Source organism: Crinia signifera, chromosome 5 (genome assembly GCF_055691185.1).
Source record: "Crinia signifera chromosome 5, ASM5569118v1, whole genome shotgun sequence".
NCBI classification, from domain to species: domain Eukaryota; kingdom Metazoa; phylum Chordata; class Amphibia; order Anura; family Myobatrachidae; genus Crinia; species Crinia signifera.
The window spans coordinates 164,545,824-164,568,267 of record NC_139221.1 but is presented as its reverse complement, the minus strand read 5'-3'; the positions used below and the strand labels follow the sequence as shown (position 1 = coordinate 164,568,267).

Genomic DNA, 22,444 nt, shown 5'->3' with positions numbered 1-22,444 from the left:
GAGAAATGTTAGAACAACAAATAACAATAGAAGAAGTATGTCAAGCCATAAAGGAAACCCTGGCTGGGAAAGCACCTGGGTGTGACGGATTACCATCCGAAATATATAAGAAATTTTGCAATGAAATAGCACCAAAAATGACAGAGATGTTTAATAGCAGTCTACAGAAGGGGGTAATACCAGAAACCATGCGTGAGGCAGTGATAGTACTAATATTAAAGGAAGATAAAGACCCAAGAGCGTTGGAGGCATACAGGCCAATTTCACTAATTAACTCAGATGCCAAAATACTAGCGAAGATACTAGCAAAAAGAATGGAATGTGTGGTAGTAAATCTCATCCATAGTGACCAAACAGGGTTCCGTAAAAACCAGAGCACGGCAAAAAATATTAGAAGATTTTACACAAATATACAAATAGAACAAAAGGGAGAGGGTGAGGCTGCCATTATATCATTAGATGCTGCTAAGGCGTATGATAGCATAGAGTGGGGGTACTTATGGGAGGTGCTAGGAAAGTTTGGCTTTGGGGAGAGATTTATAGGTTGGATAAGAACCCTGTATACAGCCCCAAGGGCAAGAGTTCAGGTAAACGGCTATGTAACGGACACAATTGAGTTGGCCAGGGGAACGAGGCAGGGGTGTCCATTATCCCCTGTCTTGTTCAACCTGGCAATAGAGCCGTTTGCATGCGCTCTTAGACAAAATCTAAACCTGAGGGGTATAGGTAAAAGACAGGAAAGGGGCAAAAAGCAAGTAATATCACTGTATGCCGACGATATGTTAATCTATGTGGCAGACCAGAGAACAGAAATACCAATAGTATTAGCTAGCCTGGAAGAATTTGGGAGAAGATCGGGGATACAAATCAACTGGGACAAGTCTAATAAAATCCCCCTAAGAGGAGAGTGCCCCCAAAATCCGGATGGGGTGGATACACTAAAATGGGTTAATAACATGAAGTACCTTGGAGTACGCATATCCAACAATGCGGAGGATTTCGTCAGAATCAACATAGAGCCCCTAATTAAATGGTATAAAGGGAAAATGAAAACGTGGGTGAAACTACCCCTATCTGTCACCAACAGAATAAACTTAATAAACATGGTGGTACTGCCGAAGATGTTATACATATTCTTACAATCTCCAACATACTGTATATCCCAGGTAGGATTTTCAAAAAAATAGACAGTATAACATCATCATTAATCTGGGGGGGAAAAGAGGGCTAGAATAAGAATAGATACATTGATAAGAAATAAAAAACAAGGGGGAATGGGATTACCGCATTTCAGAATATACTATATGGCATCACAACTATGGCACCTGAAGGAATGGATGGGAGAGGGGGAGGAAAATCTAAAAGAATTAGTAGCGCAGGCTAAGGTAGGATATACCCCAAAACAAATACTGTTGGAGAAGAACGGAGGAACAATTAATAAGCATATAAAAGTATGGGAAGTAGCAAGTAAAATTATGGATAACGAAGGGATAGATCCGGAAACATCGATTGGGGCACTAGGAAGAGGGAAAGACAGCGCAATAAGAAATAAAGAACTAAAGATATGCTGGAATAAGGTCGGTATAGAAAGTGTGCACCAAGTGTATGAAGGAGGGAGGGTGAAATCATTTGAACAACTGGCAACAGAGTATAATGTGGGGAAAAATATGTTTTATAGATACCTGCAGCTAAGGAATTGTTTGAATGCCACCTATGGGGCAGAGGGTGTTGTCATACAAGAGTCGGTAATTAAACAGATTGTAGACCCTAGAAAGAACAGGAAGGTGTCGGATATTTATAAAATATTATTAGAGAACCTAAAAAGCCCCCAAATAAACAAGAATAGAGAGGAATGGAGTAAAGATATAGGGGATATAATGGAGCAGGAATGGGCAAAGATGCAGGCATCCCCAACGGAAGCGACAGCTTCAATAAAATTCCAACAAATCCAATTGTTTATTCTCCACAGAGTGTACATGACACCGGTCAAATTAAAGAAATTTGATAACTATCACAATGACATGTGCCCAAAATGTAGCGCCAGTCAGGGAACCTTCATACATATGATATGGGATTGTAGACACATTCAAAGAATATGGAAACAAGTAGAAGATAAAATAAGACACGTAGGCATCACAGATTTCACGATAAATAAGAAAGTATGTTTATTTAATAAAGTAATACTAAAAGGGATAAAGAAGCACCAAACACAAATTATTATAAATCTATTGACACTAGTTAAAGTTTTAATAGCAAGGAAATGGTTGGCATATGATAGCCCAAATAGTAAACAATGGATAAGGTTAGTAAATAACACAATAAATCACGAGAGATATATGTACACAAAGAGGGGAAATATAAATAAATTCCACATGATATGGGATATTTGGTTGAAATCAAAATATTATAATGGAGAATAATAAAAGTATCACAAGTGTACACACAGTAGAAAGAGAAGGGAGGACAACAGAGAGAGTAAGTCCATAAATAGGAAGGAAATAGACTGATTCCGGGGAGGGTGGGGGGGGAGGGTGGTGGGTATATGTGGTAAGGATAAGAATGCATGTATAGTAGTGATATCGATATGTTACCATGTAAAATGTATGTCCAAAAGGAAATTTTATGTATATGTGTATAAAATCTGTGTGGTTTGTCTTTTTTTTTGTATATGAAAAAGAAAGTAAAAATAAAGACTATATTTAAAAAAAAAAAAAAAACTACTTTACTCTAACCCGGAGATAAGAGTTTCTGGAAATGGCTATGTATTACAATCCTTTTCTCTTTTGTAAAGGGACACCTCTTTCCCCTACTTTTTTGTTATTTCCATTGAACCTTTGGCCTGTTTGTTGTGGACTAATATAGATATTCAGGGAATTAGGATGGGTACTAGAAAAGATAGACTTGCCCTCTATGCGCAGGACATCTTGCTTTTTAAAAATGACTATGCAAGGTCTATGCCCAAGTTCCTTAAGCTCATTATCACATTTGGTCAATATTCTAGACTTCTAATTAATTGGGGCAAATCTAGTGTTATTCCACTTCTCCATTGATTCCCTTCCATTGAAATGGAACTATAGTGGTTCCCAAACTATTTTGAATTACGGCGCCCCAGAGCCTCAAATAATTTTCACCCCTGTGCCGAATGTTTCTTATTGATAAATTCAGGAAAAAATATTTAATTAAGTAAGAGGGTGTTTTATGTCATACTTGGGGTCACTTGTGGGGGATTTGCTTCGTTGGTCCACAAATGTAATGATTGGGAGCCACAAGAACTGGTTTTGTCTGTTACACTGTACATAAATAATTTAACTTAGTCCTGGGCCACCAACCCAAGGCACCCCTGGCAAGTGTCCGGGGGCACATCCCATGTGGAACTACACATCCCAGTATGCCCTGCCACAGATTTTATATAATGGATGGCTAAAACTGTGGCAGGGCATGCTGGGATGTGTAGTTCCACAACGGCTGGAGGGCCATGAGTTTGATTCCACTGCCCTAGTAAATACAATCATAGTACAGGAGGGCATACTTTGACACTGGATTGGTTATACAGGTTAAGTAGTAACACATATCCAGCATGTCACCATGTGCTGCAGCTCATAGTGCAAACAGCCCCCTTCTCTGGATTTTTTGTCTTTGTCTAAATAAGGTATTTGTATATACTAGGGTATAATACCATAGTAGGAGGTTGCCCAAATAGGAGAGAAAGATCAGCTGTTAAGACCATGCAGCTTCTAGTAACTTTGGAGCTATGAAGCTAGAATTTTTCCTTGGAAGATTCGCTGACTGAAGAAGCGAGAAGAAGAAGTGCTGATCGCTGTTTTTAAGGCATGTCCAACCAGCAGCCCTCCAGCTGTTGTGAAACTACATGTCCCATCATGCCTTGCCACAGTTTTGCTATTAGGGAACGCTAAAACTATGGCAAGGCATGCTGGAATGTGTAGTTTCACAAGAGCTGGAGGGACACAGTTTGGACATGCCTGCTGTATTTGGAGGAAAACTTTGATCAACCTCTATAGCTAAGTACAAATACATTTCTATTTCATATTTATACCGTATGTTGCAGAGTATGTATTTTTATCTTTACACAATACTCCATTGCACTCCTGAAACCCTACCCTAGTATAACATGTTCCACCGTGAACATCTCCCCATTCCAAATTTGGTGGTACTGTGTAGCTCTACGCCCCTTTTGGAATTTAGTGACATCTTTGTCTAGAGACGTGTTAGTCCAGGAAGTTATTTCGCAACATGAAATATAAAAAGTGCATCCAGTTCACTGGAAATCTATAACCCCCTAACCACCACCATAGCTGAATGGTTCACCAGACTGGAATTCTATGACCATGGATACCCTTATTATGGCCGGAGCTACTAAAATCAGAGACTTTAGAAACTATTTGGAGCCCATGGCTCCTTTTAAAAATTCTCCTTCCTACCTCAATAATGTTCATGGTGGCTGTTAATTCACATAGGGGTAGATTTATTAAGCTCAGTGAAGTGATTAAGTGTCTGTTTTTTATCACCAGCCAATCAGCTCCCACCTGTCATTTTTCAAACCAAGCCTGTAACTTCACAGTTAGGAACTGATTGGCCGGTGATACAAACCAGACACTTTATCAATTCACTGAGCTTAATAAATCTGCCCCGCAGTGGTATTATTATTTCCTCCAACCTTCTTGGGTGGTTTCTACTCTCCCCCACTTTTCCTCTGTTCTTAATATTTTCCATTTCTATTTACTGTTATTATCCCTAATGTCCTAAAAATGTTTGCCTATGATGTGTTTTATGTTGTTCTTTTTATTGTTGTTAATTTATAATTGTATACTATACTGATTTTGATGGTACCTTGTTTTCTGAGAGTGTTTTTTCTCCCTGTGTCAATGATTTTGGTGATCTTAATATGAACTATTTTATTGCAAAAAAAACAAAACATTTCCCCAGTAGCAGGAAACATTGTGAGAATGCAACTCACAAGAAGAACAGTGATGGCAGGGTTACAAGGTATGCAACTGATACAGTACTATAAGTGATGCTGCTTTCCCACTGCCTACACGGGTAATGACCCGTTTTTTTTTAAACGGGTCTTTAAACGGGTAAGAGCCATAAAGACTCTTTCCCACTGCAGCTTTTAAACGGTAAATTACCGTTTAAAAGCTGTTTTTGTCACATTCACACTTACCCGTTTAAAAACCCGTTTAAGCAGTGTAAAGATAGGGGGGGGGGGGGGAGAGAATTAAAAAAAAAAAACGGCGTGGGGTACCCCCCACTGCCGTAACCAGCACCAGGCTGAAAGAGCCGGGGCTGGTAATAAAAAATCAGGAAACCCGACAAATAGGGGTTCCCTGATTTTTTACAACCAGCCCCAGGCTCCAGGTCTGGGGCTGGTTCCCAAAATACGGGGGACAAAATGACTAGGGGTCCCCCGTATTTTAAGAACCAGCCCCAGGCACAACCAGCCAGCAGGGTAATGCCACAGCCGGGGGACACTTATGATATAAGTTCCCGCGGCCAAAGCATTAACCCTACCGACCAGTCAGCCTGGCCAGGGGCCCTGGGGGAGTGGGGACCCCCCCAATAAAGGGGTCCCCCCCCTCCAGGACTTACCTGACCAGGCTGAAGCCTGGTGCTGTCCTCGATGCCCCTGGGCGGTGGGCATCGAGCTGATGGTATGGTGTAAAAAATAGAATAAAAACCATTGTCTTTTACTGGTGAACTATGAGTCCCAGCAAGCCTCCCCCGCAAGCTGGGACTTGGAGAACCAAAAGTCCCAGCCTGCGGGGCATTAAAGGGCCCGCTGGGTCTTGTAGTTCCACAGTAAAAGAAAGAGTTAAATAAACACACTGACACACGTGAAAAATAAAAGTTTAATACATACATAACACATACATACTGATACTTACCTTTCTTGATCCCGTAGGTAGCCCTGGTCCTGATGTCCTGGTCCGTGTCGGCGTCTGTATCCATGTCGGCATCCCTGTCGGCGATGGCGTCGGCGGTCCGGAGTCCGAAGAAATCCATTTGGGAAGCTGTGGAAGGAAACCATACTCACCTGTCCCAGCGCGACGTAGTCCAGGTAAGGTCTTTGCAAAAAAAAAAAACCGAACACCCGAACCAAGCGAACAGGCAGAGAGCCGCACAGTGTTTGTTTACATCGTGCGGCTCCGCCCCCGAATGCCGCTATTGGCCGCTAGGCCGCAAGGCGGCCAATAGCGGCATTCGGGGGCGGAGCCGCACGATGTAAACACACCGTGCGGCTCTCTGCCTGTTCGCTTGGTTCGGGTGTTCGGTTTGTTTTTTTTGCAAAGACCTTACCTGGACTACGTCGCGCTGGGACAGGTGAGTATGGTTTCCTTCCACAGCTTCCCAAATGGATTTCTTCGGACTCCGGACCGCCGACGCCGACAGGGATGCCGACATGGATACAGACGCCGACACGGACCAGGACATCAGGACCAGGGCTACCTACGGGATCAAGAAAGGTAAGTATCAGTATGTATGTGTTATGTATGTATTAAACTTTTATTTTTCACGTGTGTCAGTGTGTTTATTTAAGACTAGGATTTTGTTGCACTTGCGCTGCTGAGATCAAGTAATTTCCCAGTGAACCGTACTAAACAGAAGGACACCAAGGCACAATTTAGTTATCACTGATAATTCTTTATATATATAAAAAAGATTTTTACTTTTATCTTTAAAAAAGAATTTGTACACATAAATTCAAAAAACAATACAAAAATACATGAAAAAAGAATACATAAATAAAATCACAGGCAGATACCATATAAAAAAGAAGAAACACATATATGTGTTTAGTAATATATATCAAGCTCCGGAGCGGGTCACGTAATGATTAGATGGATCAAAAGATGCTTTAAGGAGCAATGTTAGTACAGCGTTACAGCAGCCAGGGTATTAGTGATGAAATGAATGGGTTAGGGTAATGATGGAGATGGACGCCAAAGCACTGTGAATTAGGAGTAAGTTGAGAGTAACCTGTTAGCGCTTCAAAACGCAGGATTGCAGAAAGTCAGGTAGCGTAATACCTCCACACAGTATGCTCACCCTCCTTGATGGATGCTTGTGGAGGGGCGGGGATCCAGATGACACCGTGGCTCAACCCGCTGCACAGATTGTGCTGGCGTCGATGCTTCTCTCCAATGAGGGACGGCAGATGGAGACGCTGCAAATGCAGCTAGTGTAGACTGCTGTGAGCGGCTGAAAAGGCGCTAAATGCGCTGGCTTGTAGTGTCCGGACAAGACAGCATTAGTGGATGTAATTGCCGGCTCCGTGTACGTGACCTCGTGACCTCGGGAGTTGGGTGACAAAGCGGAAGTGACGTCGACGCGTTTCGTTCGGTTGCCAAGTGAACGAAACGCGTCGACGTCACTTCCGCTTTGTCACCCAACTCCCGAGGTCACGAGGTCACGTACACGGAGCCAGCAATTACATCCACTAATGCTGTCTTGTCCGGACACTACAAGCCAGCGCATTTAGCGCCTTTTCAGCCGCTCACAGCAGTCTACACTAGCTGCATTTGCAGCGTCTCCATCTGCCGTCCCCCATTGGAGAGAAGCATCGACGCCAGCACAATCTGTGCAGCGGGTTGAGCCACGGTGTCATCTGGATCCCCGCCCCTCCACAAGCATCCATCAAGGAGGGTGAGCATACTGTGTGGAGGTATTACGCTACCTGACTTTCTGCAATCCTGCGTTTTGAAGCGCTAACAGGTTACTCTCAACTTACTCCTAATTCACAGTGCTTTGGCGTCCATCTCCATCATTACCCTAACCCATTCATTTCATCACTAATACCCTGGCTGCTGTAACGCTGTACTAACATTGCTCCTTAAAGCATCTTTTGATCCATCTAATCATTACGTGACCCGCTCCGGAGCTTGATATATATTACTAAACACATATATGTGTTTCTTCTTTTTTATATGGTATCTGCCTGTGATTTTATTTATGTATTCTTTTTTCATGTATTTTTGTATTGTTTTTTTGAATTTATGTGTACAAATTCTTTTTTAAAGATAAAAGTAAAAATCTTTTTTATATATATAAAGAATTATCAGTGATAACTAAATTGTGCCTTGGTGTCCTTCTGTTTAGTACGGTTCACTGGGAAATTACTTGATCTCAGCAGCGCAAGTGCAACAAAATCCTAGTCTTTTGTAATCTTCCAGTGTGTCCCAAGCAGACCCACTTGCATCTGCTGCAGCTGAGTTCAAATTAATCAGTTCTATTACTCTTTACATCAATAGATATATCTTTCTCTTTATCTAGCGCCGGGCCCTGTGGATTGTGGAGAACCCTTAGAGGTCCACTCTGCACCCACAGTAGTGTGTATATAGTGTGTTTATTTAACTCTTTCTTTTACTGTGGAACTACAAGACCCAGCGGGCCCTTTAATGCCCCGCAGGCTGGGACTTGTGGTTCTCCAAGTCCCAGCTTGCGGGGGAGGCTTGCTGGGACTCATAGTTCACCAGTAAAAGACAATGGTTTTTATTCTATTTTTTACACCATACCATCAGCTCGATGCCCACCGCCCAGGGGCATCGAGGACAGCACCAGGCTTCAGCCTGGTCAGGTAAGTCCTGGAGGGGGGGGACCCCTTTATTGGGGGGGTCCCCACTCCCCCAGGGCCCCTGGCCAGGCTGACTGGTCGGTAGGGTTAATGCTTTGGCCGCGGGAACTTATATCATAAGTGTCCCCCGGCTGTGGCATTACCCTGCTGGCTGGTTGTGCCTGGGGCTGGTTCTTAAAATACGGGGGACCCCTAGTCATTTTGTCCCCCGTATTTTGGGAACCAGCCCCGGACCTGGAGCCTTTGGCTGGTTGTAAAAAATCAGGTAACCCCTATTTGTCGGGTTTCCTGATTTTTTGAATACCAGCCCCGGCTCCTTCAGCCTGGTGCTGGTTACAGCAGTGGGGGGGGACCCCATGCCGGTCTTTCCCACTGCCGAAAAAACGGCTTTTACATGGTAAAAACACTGCTTTTTACCCGGTTAACAAATACCGGTATTTGTTAACCGTGTAAAGCAACCTGGAGCTTTCCCACTGCAGCTCTAGCCGTTTAAAAAGGCTAAAAAAACGGCATTTTACCGTGTAAAGCCTGCAGTGGGAAAGGGGTATAAATGTCAGAGTCATGTTACTCGACTGAATAAAGGGCCTTATTTTGGTTCATTCTTTCTGACAAAATCCTTCTTAGATGGACAAAACCATGTGCACTGCAGGGAGGGCAGATGTAACATGTGCAGAGATAATTAGATTTGGGTGAGTAATTTTGTTTCTGTGCAGGGAAAATACTGCCTGCTTTATTTTTACACTGCAATATAGATCTCACTTTGAAGTAAAACCCCACCCAAATCTAATTCTCTCTGCACAAGTAACACCTGCCCCACCTGCAGTGCACATGGTTTTGCCCATCTAAGAAGGATTTTGTCAGAAAGAATGAACCAAAATAAGGCCCAAAGTCACTAGTCCTTGTGGGAACCTTATGCTGCTTTCCCACTGCAGACCCGTTTTAAGTTACAGGTAATCTTAAACGGTATTTAGCATTCCCACTGCAGCAGATTACAGTTTTAAATGCCATTTAAGTACAATTCCCATTGCAGGTAAAACGTTTTAGCTCTTCAAAATGTTTTTACAGCACAAATGAGTGCCTGTGACTTTAATGGGCTTTTCAGGGTTAAAAAGGTGCACACCCACAGTTGTTTTCTCATAATAAAAGGAGGGGGAGGGGCCAGTGGTGCGTACAAATCCCGCAGCCGTCAACATTTGTGCTATGTTTTTATACATGACAGTGTCAGCTCAATTTAACCCATGGTGGACAGTAATATATACATTGCTGGCCAGTGCCAGCTATGTATATATTACTGGCTAATAACTAAATCATTGGTGCCCAGTGGTGCCTGTAATAAATAGATTGCTGGCATGTGCCAGCAATCTATATATTACTGGCTTATGACTGTCATTGGTGCCCAGTGGTTCCAGTAATATATAGATTGCTGGCATGTGCCAGCAATCTATATATTACTGGCTTATGATTGTCATTGGTGCCCAGTGGTTCCAGTAATATATAGATTGCTGGCATGTGCCAGCAATCTATATATTACTGGCTTACAAAAGAAAACATTGGTGGCCAGTGCTGCTCTGTGTGGAGCAGGACGGAGGGAGGCGGGGCATGTGGCCGGACCCGGGAGGACAAGCACAGATGGCCAGCGGGGCGGACCGGACCAGCGTGGCTAACGGCAGGGTGAGACAGGCGGGGGAGCAGGGCTCTTCAGCATCCAGCCGCCGCAGCAGCAGCCAGCCGGACACAGCGGGGCAGCGTGGACAAGTGAGTATAACAAGAGGGGGGAGGGGGGGCGGGGGGTGGCAGCGGGGCGTACCGCCGGGCTGAAAGTGGTTAATCTTTCAGCCCGGCAGCGTACACACACAGAGATGATGGCTGAAAAAATCAGCAATCATCTCTACCGTTTAAGATGCATTCCCATTGCCTCTTAAACGGTAGATTACCATTTAAAACACTGCTTTGAAAACGGGTTGAAATACCGTTTAACTTTAAACGGTATTTCAACTCTGGCGCTTTCCCACTGCAGCCTTAAACGGTATTTTGCCCTCAAAAATCGGCAATATACCGTTTTAAGGCTGCATCAGAAAATTTACTAAGAATACAAATACGAAAACTCATATTTGTATTCTTTATACGCCTGAATATGAATGCATATGGCTGTTATAGCCACATGCAAATTCGTATTTACTAATCAGATGTATTTGACTGATTTGTATTTTCCGATGGCATATGGATTCGTATTTTTGCCGATACTTTAAAATACGAATTAGTATCAGCTGCAGTGTGAAAAAAAAGAAGAAAAATAAATAATTTTTTAAATGCCTTCTAGGGGTCATTCCTTCCCTGTGCAGGAGTCTGGAGATTTATATTGTGTTACATACCACCTCTGTGCACTGTTGCATTTAAATTGTGTTATATACCACCACTGTGCATTGTTGCACCTGTGGGGTTATTCTTGCCTGCATCTTGGTAGACTGGGTGTGATCGCCAGCTCACCCTTTTTGCCGTGTGTTCTATCTCCTGCGGGCCACCTTGTCACACTGGAGACGAGGCGGCATCGGAGGTGGAGCCGGCATAACCAGCGCCGTTGAATGCGGCTGTTATTATAAGAACCACTTGGTCCATCTAGTCTGCCCCTTTTTTAAACATGTTACCTCAAACCATATTTGATCCTTATTTTTTTTGTAAGGATATCAATATGCCTATGCCAAGCATGTTTAAATTGTACTACTGTATTTGAATCTACCACCTCTGATGGGAGGCTATTCCACTTATCTTACTCTTTCTGTGAAGTAAATCTTCCTCAAATTTACCCTGAATCTTCCTCCCACTAGTTTCAGTGTATGTCCTCTTGTTCTGCTGCTCCTTTTCCTGTGAAGAATGTCTCCTACCTGTACCTTGTTAAAGCCCTTGATATATTTGAAAGTTTCTATCATGTCCCCCCTTTCCCTTCTCTGCTCCAAAGTATACATATTAAGATCTTTTAGTCTTTCCTGGTACGTTTTGTGATGTAGGCCATGCACCATTTTAGTTGCCCTTCTTTGTACAGTCTCTAATGAATTTATATCCTTCTAGAGATATGGCCTCCAGAACTGAACACAGTACTCTAGATGAGGTCGCACCAATGACCTATACAGTGGCATTATTACTTCTTTCTTTCTACTGCTGATACCTCTCCCTATGCAACCAAGCATCTGACTTGCCTTCTTCATTGCCTGACCAGTCAGCCTGGGGAGGGGTCCTGGGGGAGTGGGGAGCCCCCAATGAAGGGGTTCCCCCTCCAGAATTTCCCTACCCAGGTTGAAGCCGGGTGCTGTCCCCAGTGGCCCTGGAGCGGTGGCCACCGGGCTGGTAAATTATGTCAAAAATAGATGAAAATTATTGTATATTGCTGTGGAATTATGAGTCCCAGCAAGCCTCCCCCGCATGCATGGACTTGGAGAATCACAAGTCCAAGCATACAGGCATTAAAGGGCCCGCTGGAACTTGTAGTTCCACAGCACTACAAATAGTTAAATAAACACACTGACACCAGAATGTGAACTTTATTTCACACGGCGCCCCCTCATACTGATACTTACCTACCTTGAGCCCGTAGGTAGCACTCCGTCCATCCGTCAGGTGGTCTGGTCCTGAACAAATTCATTGGGGTACCTGTGGAAGGAAACCATACTTACCAGGGTTCTCCAGGGTAGATCACGTCCTCTTTGTTCCAGTAGCATCCAGGGGAGAGAAAAAAAACTGATTCACGTGAACCAGGCCGAACTACGGAGGAGAAACCAGAGGATGTTTGCTTACCTCTGAAGGCTCCTCCTCCCGAATGCCGCTATTGGCCGCCAAGCAGCTCCTGATTGGCCGCTAGGCGCCATTAGGCCTGGTGCTGGTTCTTAAAATACCCCTAGTCATTTTATCCCACATATTTTGGGAACCAGGACTGACCTTTGGGCTGGTTGTAAAAAATCAGAGGAACCCTTCGCAAATTTACCTGATTTTTAACAACCAGGACGAGCTTTGTGGGACCCCATGCCGTTTTTTTAAATTGTTTATTTTTCTTTTTTCTTTACACTGAAGCCTGCACGGATCAGACTGATCTGTGCAGGCTTCTACCAAATATGCCAGGAAAATTAAGTGTATTTTCCTGGCGTATTTGGCCGGCAATTGCCGGTTTCAATACGGCCGCTTAGTAAATTAGGAATCACCATTCTTTTCAATGGTGATTCTTAATCGTATTCTGTCGATGGCGTATACATTCGTATTTGTAAATATAAATACGAATTTGCCATGAACACGAATTGCCATATTTTTGGGATAGTAAATCCTGAAAATCCGAATTTGTAAAAAATAGGTGCATTTCTGTAGAAGAATACACCTATTTTTACACCTATTTTTTTCCCCCATGGTATCTTACTAGGTTGGTGACAAATGATCCGCCAATTAACCTGTCATAAATTGAAAACAGGGTTAACAGAATACTCCTCAGGCTCCGGAGACATACATTACTTAATTATATGTGTTCAAATTGATTCATGTATGAAACAAATGTATTACTAGTATTGTTTTTCCCCACCTTACCGATTAATCTGTACACGAGCAAAGATTGATTGATTGATACTCTATTTTCCATTCAATCACTATTACCATATGCTTATTGAACATTTATATATGATATTCTTTTGCTTTGTTTATCATACAATGTCTCAATAAAAAAATTATATAAAACAATTATATATTTTTAGTTACTGTTTAGGTGGTAACTCATTAAAAACCATTATAACAAGCAACTCCTTAGTTACACCCAATACCATATAAATAGTTCAACTTACGTATGATGTCTAAATCAGCTGCATGAGATAGATTAGCCATTTTACGCTGGAAAAAAAAAACACACACACATCATAAAACTGCAATGTCAACATCTGGGGCATGATATCATACTTTAATGTAGTGCAGATATGCCATTATAGTGATTCACTGAAAGATCCATCAAATAGATTGCCCATAAGAACTTTAGATTCTTGCACCCATAGAGTACACCTGGGTACACACATGGAAGATCTATTTGCCTACTGGCATTTGAGCCAACAGGTTCTGGTAAGCATTTACACTTTCTGCTCAACGCTCAATACGTCAGTCCTGACATCACAGCTGGATGGACTTTGAATCAGTGTCGGCAGTCCCTGAAGCCACCGTGCAGGCGGCTTACTCATACACACAGTAATGCAGAGCCGATGTCTGGCTTTAAAGGGAGAGGTCATAATCATGGGAGACTTTAATCTACCTGATGTGAATTGGGAGGAGTCTTTTGCAAGATCAAGTGGCAAATTCCTAAATTCCCTACAGGGTGCATCTCTCAAGCAATTGAGGGAGCCTACTCTCAAAGACTCAGTATTAGATTTTTTTTTAATTCAATACGTTTTTATTGATTTTTGTTTTTCAGATACATAAAAAACAAAGCAACAAACGAACAAACACTTAAGCATGAAATACAAAGACACAAGGGATTATAGATACAGAGTCTCAATATCACAATCTAAATTATTGTCATAAACATACAGTGGTTATAAATGAATATTATGATACATTGACTCACGTTGTATATATAATCATACTGTCCTCAAAACAATAAAAACTGTAAGCATACTTTATTATTTCATGTGTGGTCTCTTATTATCATATAGGTTAGAACCACAAAAAGGGAAACTAAATAATTAGATTGTATATTGCTATAGGTCACATTATAAAGTATTCGGAATCAATAGTAGGTGAGTAAGGCAATATTAGCTGAATGCCAGAGTGTAAATAAATATTATTCTAGAGATAAGTCACATTGGGTGTTAATCCTTATAGGGGGTGATTTATGCAGTAAGGTACATACCATATGGTATTATTGCCCATGAGCATGTTTTGTTGAATAAATAGACTCTAGCCACTTGGACCATATAGAATGGAACTTTTTTTGGTACTTGTTTCCTAGCACGGCACCCATCGCATCATATACCATAAGCCTTACAATGGTATGCGATGCGACGAAATGGCACCCAGTGTTATACAATTTAAAATCGTATACCATTGTATATGGCATACAATGGCATATAATGCGATGGTATACGATTTTAAATTGTATAAGCACCCTAATGGGTGTTTTCAATGTTAAATGGCCCCCCTATAAGATTATTAATTGTATAAGCACCGGGTGCTTACAATGTTAAAAGCACCCCCACGACACCCCCAGTATCAATGCCAACTCAAAGCGTAGAGAGCCCGCTAGGGGCGGCAGTACGCGTCTTCCGACCTTTTCATACCCCCACTATCCACGTCGGTGTGGAGTTGATTGTAGATAGTGTGCACTCGCCACGCTTCGGGCTTGGATAGTGGGGGTATGAAAAGGTCGGAGGACGCATTTAACATTGTAAGCACCCATTAGGGGCTTATACAATAAAAAATCGTATAGGGGGGCCATTTAACATTGAAAACACCCATTAGGGTGCTTATGCAATTTAAAATGCATTGCATTGCATTGCATCGCATGCGGCTATATGGCATGCGATGCGATACAATGCATAAGGTGCCATACGACTGAAAATAGTGGGCGCCGTGCTAGGAAACAAGTACCCTTTTTTTCACTATGTCTGGACAAATATACAAATTTTGACTCAATATTAGATTTAATACTCACAAATGGTGACAGGATATCAGACATATATGTGAGTGAGAACCTAGGATCCAGTGATCATCAAGCAGTATGGTTTAGTATCAAGGCAGGATCCAACCCCAGTGACACAAAAACTAAAATGTTGGATTTTAGGAAGACTGACTTTGCAAAATTGGGGCGATGTTTAAGCGATTCATTAGCGGATTGGAGGAACTTCAAAGGAGTGCAGGAGAGGTGAAAAAAATTAAAAAGTGCAATACTAAAGGCAACGGACCTTTGTATCAAAAGGGTTAATAAAAGTACCAGGAAAAGGAAGCCAGTGTGGTTTACTAAAGAGGTATCAACTAGTGTAAAAGCAAAAATGATGGCCTTTAGGACATACAAGCAGACTCAAAATAATAACGACAAAGAAGTGTATCTTGTCAGACGCAAGGAGGCTAAGAAAGTGATCAGGCATGCCAAGGCACAAGCTGAGGAGAAAATGGCTCAGTCAGTAGATAAAGGAAGCAAAACTTGTTTTAAGTATATGTGAAAGGAGAAAATCAAATGGAGGAATAATAAGGGAGACCAGGCAATTGCAGAACATCTAAAAAATTATTTGCTCCATATTCAATATAGGAGAAGGGAAGGGACCACAGTAAAGTTGCAAGGACATTCATAAATATAATGTAGATGGAAGTACATTTACTAAGGAGAAAGTCCTAACAGAACTCTCAAGACTGAAAGTGGATAAATCAATGGGGCCAGACGGCATAGGATAAATCAATGGGGCCAGACGGAATACATCCAAGGATTCTAAAAGAACTAAAAGATGTGCTGGTAGCGCCATTAACAGTTTTTTTCAACCAGTCACTAGATACAGGTGCAGTTCCAGAGGACTGGAAACAAGCAAATGTAGTTCCACTGCACAAAAGCGGAAGCAAAGAAGAAGCAAGTAACTACAGACCAGTGAGCCTTACATCTGCAGTAGGGAAATTAATGGAAACACTAATAAAAGAAAGAATAGTGGAATATTTTAAATTAAACAACTTACAGGATCCAAAAAAACAGAATGGTTTTACTACAGGGAGATCATGCCAAACAAATCTTATTGACTTTTTTGACTCCATGACCAAAATAATAGATGAAGGGGGGCTGTAGATGTGGCATATCTAGACTTTAGTAAGGCATTTGACACTGTCCCACATCGCAGACTGCTAAATAAACTTGAAAGTGTGGGATTGGATTATAAAAAATTAAATGGATAAGCACCTGGTTGCAGGATAGGAAACAGACAGTTGTAGTAAATGGAGTGCATTCTATGGAGGGACATGTTACCAGTGGAGTACCCCAGGGATCTGTACTTGGACCAGTGCTCTTTAATATCTTTGTTAGTGAAATTGCAAATGGTATTGAAGGGAAAGTATGCCTTTTTGTAAATGACACAAAGATATGCAACAGAGTAGACACACCAGGAGGGGTAAATCAAATGACTGATGATCTAGGTGCACTTGAGAATTGGTCAAGAGCATGGCAACTACAGTTTAATGCTAAAAGATGCAAAATTATGCACTTGGGACTCAAAAACCCAAAAGCTCAATATACAGTAGTATCGAGGGTACTATAATGGAAACTGCTGAGGAGGAAAGGGATCTAGGAGTCACTATTTTAAGTGCTTAAAGGCAGGAAAGCAATGTAGCAAAGCAACGAGGAAGGTTAGCCAGATGCTTGGTTGCATAGGGAGAGGAATCAGTAGCAGAAAAAAAGAAGTAATAATGCCACTTTATAGGTCATTGGTATGGCCTCATCTGGAATACTGTGTCCAGTTCTGGAGACCATGGGTGACATTTAATAGAATGAGAGTTTTTCGCACTTTTTAAAATCGCACCATATCGCCGCAAATCGCACTTTTTGTCTCACAGTTTTCATGTGAAAATCGCATATTTAATGGGATGCGCATAAGAGGATAAAAACTGCGAAATGGTGCGATTTGTGACGATTTTAAGTCATGGAAATGTGCGCATTTGCATTCATGAAATTGTGCACATTTCAAAACTTGCGATCTCTGGGGAAAAAAAACGGCGTGGGGTCCCCCCCCCTGAGCATAACCAGCCCCGGGCTCAAAGAGCCGGTCCTGGTTCCTGGTTTCATAAAATCACGGGCAAAACAAATAGGGTTCCCCTTGATTTTATAAAACCAGCACCAGGCTCAAGGGCCGGTCCTGGTTCCCAAAATACGGGGAACAAAATGACTAGGGGTCCCCCGTATTTCAAGAACCAGCACCGGGCCCAACCAGCCAGCAGGGTAATGCCACAGCCGGGGGGAGACTTTTTATACAAGTCCCCCCAGCCAAAGCATTCATCCCCCTGACCGGTCAGCATGGGCAGGGGTCCTAGGGGAGTGGGGACCCCCCCAAAGAAGGGGTCCCCCCCCTCCAGAACTTACCTGCCCATGCTGAAGCCCGGGGCTGTCCTCGATGCCCCTGGGCGGTGGGCATCGAGCTGATATTTGGTGTAAAAAATAGATGATAAACTATTGTCTTATACCTTGGAACAATGAGTCCCAGCAAGCCTCCCCCGCATGCGGGGCATTAAAGGGCCCGCTGGCACTTGTAGTTCCACAGTAAAAGAAATCGTTAAATAAACACACACTGACACCCAATAAAAATAAAACTTTTATACATCCAAAGCCCATACATACTGATACTTACCTATCTTGAGCCCGTCGGTAGGTCCCAGGGTCCGGTTCTGGTGCCTTGGTTCCGGGGCTGGTACGGGGCTCCAGGGCTGAAGAGTCCAGGGTCCTGGATCCGAAGAAATCCATGGGGGACCTGTGGAAGGAAATCCTACTCACCCAGGTCCTCTGGCGAAGATCCCCACATCTTCTTAGTCTTCTCCGTCTCCGCCGTAGTCAGCCGCCGGTACCCATCGGACTTTGAGAGGCGAATGATTATATTGGCCACCTAGCGGCCAATCAGGAGCCGACTTTCTTGGCTCCTGATTGGCCGCTAGGCGGCCAATAGAGTCATTCGGATGAGAGGCGCGGAAGATGAAACATCTCTGCGCCGCTCTAATTCCGATGGGTACCGGCGACAGACTACGGTGGAGACGGAGAAGATGAGGGGATCTTCGCCAGAGGACCTGGGTGAGTAGGATTTCCTTCCACAGGTCCCTGGACTCTTCAGCCCCGGAGCCCCGGACCAGCCCCGGAACCAAGGCACCAGAACCGGACCCTGGGACCTACCGACGGGCTCAAGATAGGTAAGTATCAGTATGTATGGGCTTTGGATGTATTAAAGTTTTATTTTTAATGGGTGTCAGTGTGTGTTTATTTAACTATTTCTTTTACTGTGGAACTACGAGTGCCAGCGGGCCCTTTAATGCCCCGCATGCTGGGACTTGCGGTTCTCAAAGTCCCAGCATGCGGGGGAGGCTTGCTGGGACTCACAGTTCCACGGTATAAGACAATAGTTTATCATCTATTTTTTACACCAATTATCAGCTCAATGCCCACCACCCAGGGGCATCGAGGACAGCCCCGGGCTTCAGCATGGGCAGGTAAGTTATGGAGGGGGGACGACCCCTTCTTTCGGGGGGTCCCCCCTCCCCCAGGACCCCTGCCCATGCTGACCGGTCAGGGGGATGAATGCTTTGGTCGGGGGGACTTGTATAAAAAGTCCGTCGTCGTCCCCCCCCCCCCCGGCTGCGGCATTACCCTGCTGGCTGGTTGGGCCCGGTGCTGGTTCTTGAAATACGGGGGACCCCTAGTCATTTCGTCCCCTGTATTTTGGGAACCAGGACCGGCCCTTGAGCCTGGTGCTGGTTTTATAAAATCAAGGGGAACATGGCTCTTTGAGCCCGGGGCCGGTTATGCTCAGGAGGGGGCACCCCACAACGTTTTTTTAACGTTTTTTTTTAACTCTATTTTTACACCAGAAACATGCACAGATCACAATAATCTGTGCATGTCTCTGTCCAATTCACACATCAGACCCTGGTCTGAAAAAAGTGTGAATTATATCGACCAAAAAAGTGCGATTTCCGTTTGCGCATGCTATTAAATAAGAGATTTGTATGCTTTTCTGTGCGAAAACATCTGGATGCGAATTAAGTGAGATTATTTAACGCACTTTTAGAAAGTGCGATTTATCGCCAAAAAAATGCGAAAAACGGGCTGTTGCGATTTGGCCCAAAAAAATGCGAAAAAATGCGAAATCTCAGTTTTTATGCGAAAATATCGCAAAAAAACAGAAATCAACTCCTATTAAATGTCACCCCATGTCTTCAGAATGATATAAATACATTAGAGAGTGTACAAAGAAGGGCAACTAAAATGGTTCATGGCCTACATCACAAAAGTTACCTGGAAAGACTAAAAGATCTTAACATGTATAGTTTGGAGCAGAGAAGGGAAAGGGGGGACATCATAGAAATCTTCAAATATATCAAGGGTTTTAACATAGTACAGGAGGGAAATTTTCTTCAAAGGAAAAGACGTAATAGAACAAATGTTAGAAAAAATTACTATTTGGCGTGCAGGCGTGCAGGCGTGCAACAAGCTTCCTAGTGGAGCCACAATACAGAAAAAATTACTTCACAGAAAGGGTAGTGGATAAGTGGAATAGCCTCCCATCAGAGGTGGTAGAGGCTAAGACAATTTAAACATGCTTGGGATAGGCATATGAATATCCTTACAAAGAAATAAGGATCAAAAAGGGTTGAGATTACCTGAAGGATAAAAAAGGGGCAGACTAGATGGGCCAAATGGTTTTTATCTGCCGTCAAATTCTATGTTTCTATATGTTTCTATGACAAGATCGAGAATACACACCAGCTGGTCTCCTACCGATATATCCTGTTCAATCGACAAGATCATATATCGGACCAATGTGCATCCAGTATAAAATTGCTTTTTAGTTCCCACTATTATCAGAAAGTCAATGGCCCTTATTCTGGTTGGTGCGGTCGAGCCGCATATGCGGCTCCGACCGCACCAGACGAATCCCCGCCTACAAGACGGATCGGCACGGCCGTCCGTACACGGACGGCTGCCGATCCGCATGAAAATGGTGGAGGCGTACGCCTCCACCATGGTGGGAGCTGCCCCCTGCATTCGATGGTCGTCGACCATCGAAGGCAGGTCCGCACGCCGCGGCAGCTCCCGCAAGCTGAGACCACACGGACAATCGTCCGTGTGGTAGCTTGTATGGGGGCTGAAAGCTGACATCCGGCGACGTCAGCTTTCCGCCCCCATGAGTTGCGTCATGGCCTCATTACCATGCGTACGCCCCGCGTTTGCATGGGAACGCCCATGAAACGCGGGGCGTATACATAGGGAAATGAGGGCATGAAGCCCCTCACGCCCCTATACGCCCCCTTTGCGGCGTACTAACGTTATGTGCGGCGAATTCGCCTGCACATGCGCAGATTGACCTCTGCGCATGTGCAGACGGAAAACATCGGCGGTACGGCCGCACGCGGGCCGTACCGCACGAACCAGAATAAGGGCCAATATTTCAACTGATAAATATATGTGCTGTAAGAATGTATTTAGAACTAGGACCTATTTCAGACCATTACGGAGAAGTGCAGAAATCGCTAATTGGAGATTGTTGCACTTCTGCGCATGTAAGCGCAATCTAAAATTGTGATCACAAGCGATTGCAGTTTTAGAGCCGGCAACAACGTGACGGGAGGCAGCAACTGACATTTTGTGGGAGTAGTCCTGACAACATAGGTGCATCTAGCTGGTCAGGGGGAGGGCCGCGGTGGCTGTGTGCCATCACACACAGGCGCTGCAAACATGGCCATGCGATCATCAGCAGTGTCTAATGAAAACGCTGCTGCATCTTGGACTATCATTTGGCTTTACGGCTCCTTATAAACCCACTCCCCCCCCAAACTCCTGTGAAACTAGACAATGGGAGTCTGGGGGGAAGGTTTATAGAGGAAAGACAAGCCGGACAATGTGCCCTGGGTGCAGCAGCAGGTCAGTGAACAGCGCTGCTATTCCAGGGGGATGGGAAGTTATCACATACAACATTCCATGTATTCCAAAGGATAGGACAAAACACAATGAAACTGGGACTGTACCCCCATAAGCTCTACTGGTTTTATTTCTTGTGTGTTACCTTATCTTTGCTGCTGATTGTTAAATCTAAATAAATCTGCTTTAAAGGAGTCTTATATGGGACTATACTGTTCCTTATTACTAATCACAGTATTCATTTTGGTTCATATGGAGTTTTAAATGCTGAACACTATGTTTAATATTTTTACTTTGATTACATATATCCAAACTTGTCGGTCATGTGATCTAACAGGGTTTTTTTTTTTGTTTCTACACTTATCACAGGGTGATTTGGTCACCCAACTGTTTTATCTATACTAGTTGGTGCTGTATTTACTATTTATTTCACATTTTATTTTGTGTTGCACAGTACAAAACGTTTCAGCTGACACTTATTTAGTTTATGAGGAGTGTTACTTATATCGCTTTCAGACCGCAATGCCATTCACACTAAACCTGGTTTGCCCATTATACAGGGGGCGACCCTGGTTTAACCCTTCTTATAATCTGTGTTGAATAACCTGGGTTATTTTTGCAATCTGAAAGGGGTATTAGAATTATATTTATTATTCACAACATTACATATATACTTTTATATGTTGACTGCCAGTGTATATTACCTAAATTTTTTGGGTACTTATGAATTCAGCAGGATGACCCCATGAGGATAACATCTTCAACTATAATAGATTAACCACAAATTTGGGATGTGATGAGCAATGCAATAAGTTTCATCAGTATGGATTGGCAGTGCGTGTGGCTCCCCTATTTGAATTTTCAACTGTGCTGCAGCCCCTCTTCTGGAGCTGCCACTGGATCTAACAGTTGTGTTTACACAATGCAACCACCCATTTTGTGTCATTTCTAGGCGCCCTAGGCAGCTGCCTCATCTGGTTGCTGATATGGATCATCTGTGAAAAACAGGAGTTATGGTAAAACCTACCTTCAGTTAACACCCTTTTTTCAAGGTTCCTGGGCCCACAGGGATAGCATGGGGTTGTAGGCGGATCCATAGTACCGGGCACCAACTCTTTGCGGCTTCCCATCATGCCTGGCTCCTCTCCCCTACTATACTAGGTCACTCAGTTTAGTTACTCCCAGAAGAAAACAGAGAAGGAAAGAAGACAGAATATAGGCACAATATACATTCATACATTCACTCC

At 43.4% G+C, this 22,444-nt stretch overlaps 1 protein-coding gene across 4 annotated transcripts in view; it reads right to left on the bottom strand.

Annotated features, from left to right (window-relative positions):
* The window catches only part of LOC146079591 (centromere protein N-A-like), a 110,488-nt gene that overhangs the window by 79,941 nt on the left and 8,103 nt on the right, over window positions 1–22,444 (bottom strand). For all 4 annotated transcript variants that reach the window (XM_083186308.1, XM_083186307.1, XM_083186306.1 and 1 more), the window contains exon 3: window positions 13,405–13,450. In XM_083186308.1, coding sequence (XP_083042434.1) covers window positions 13,405–13,450 — 46 coding nt within the window. The remainder of the gene's footprint in view (window positions 1–13,404; window positions 13,451–22,444) is intronic.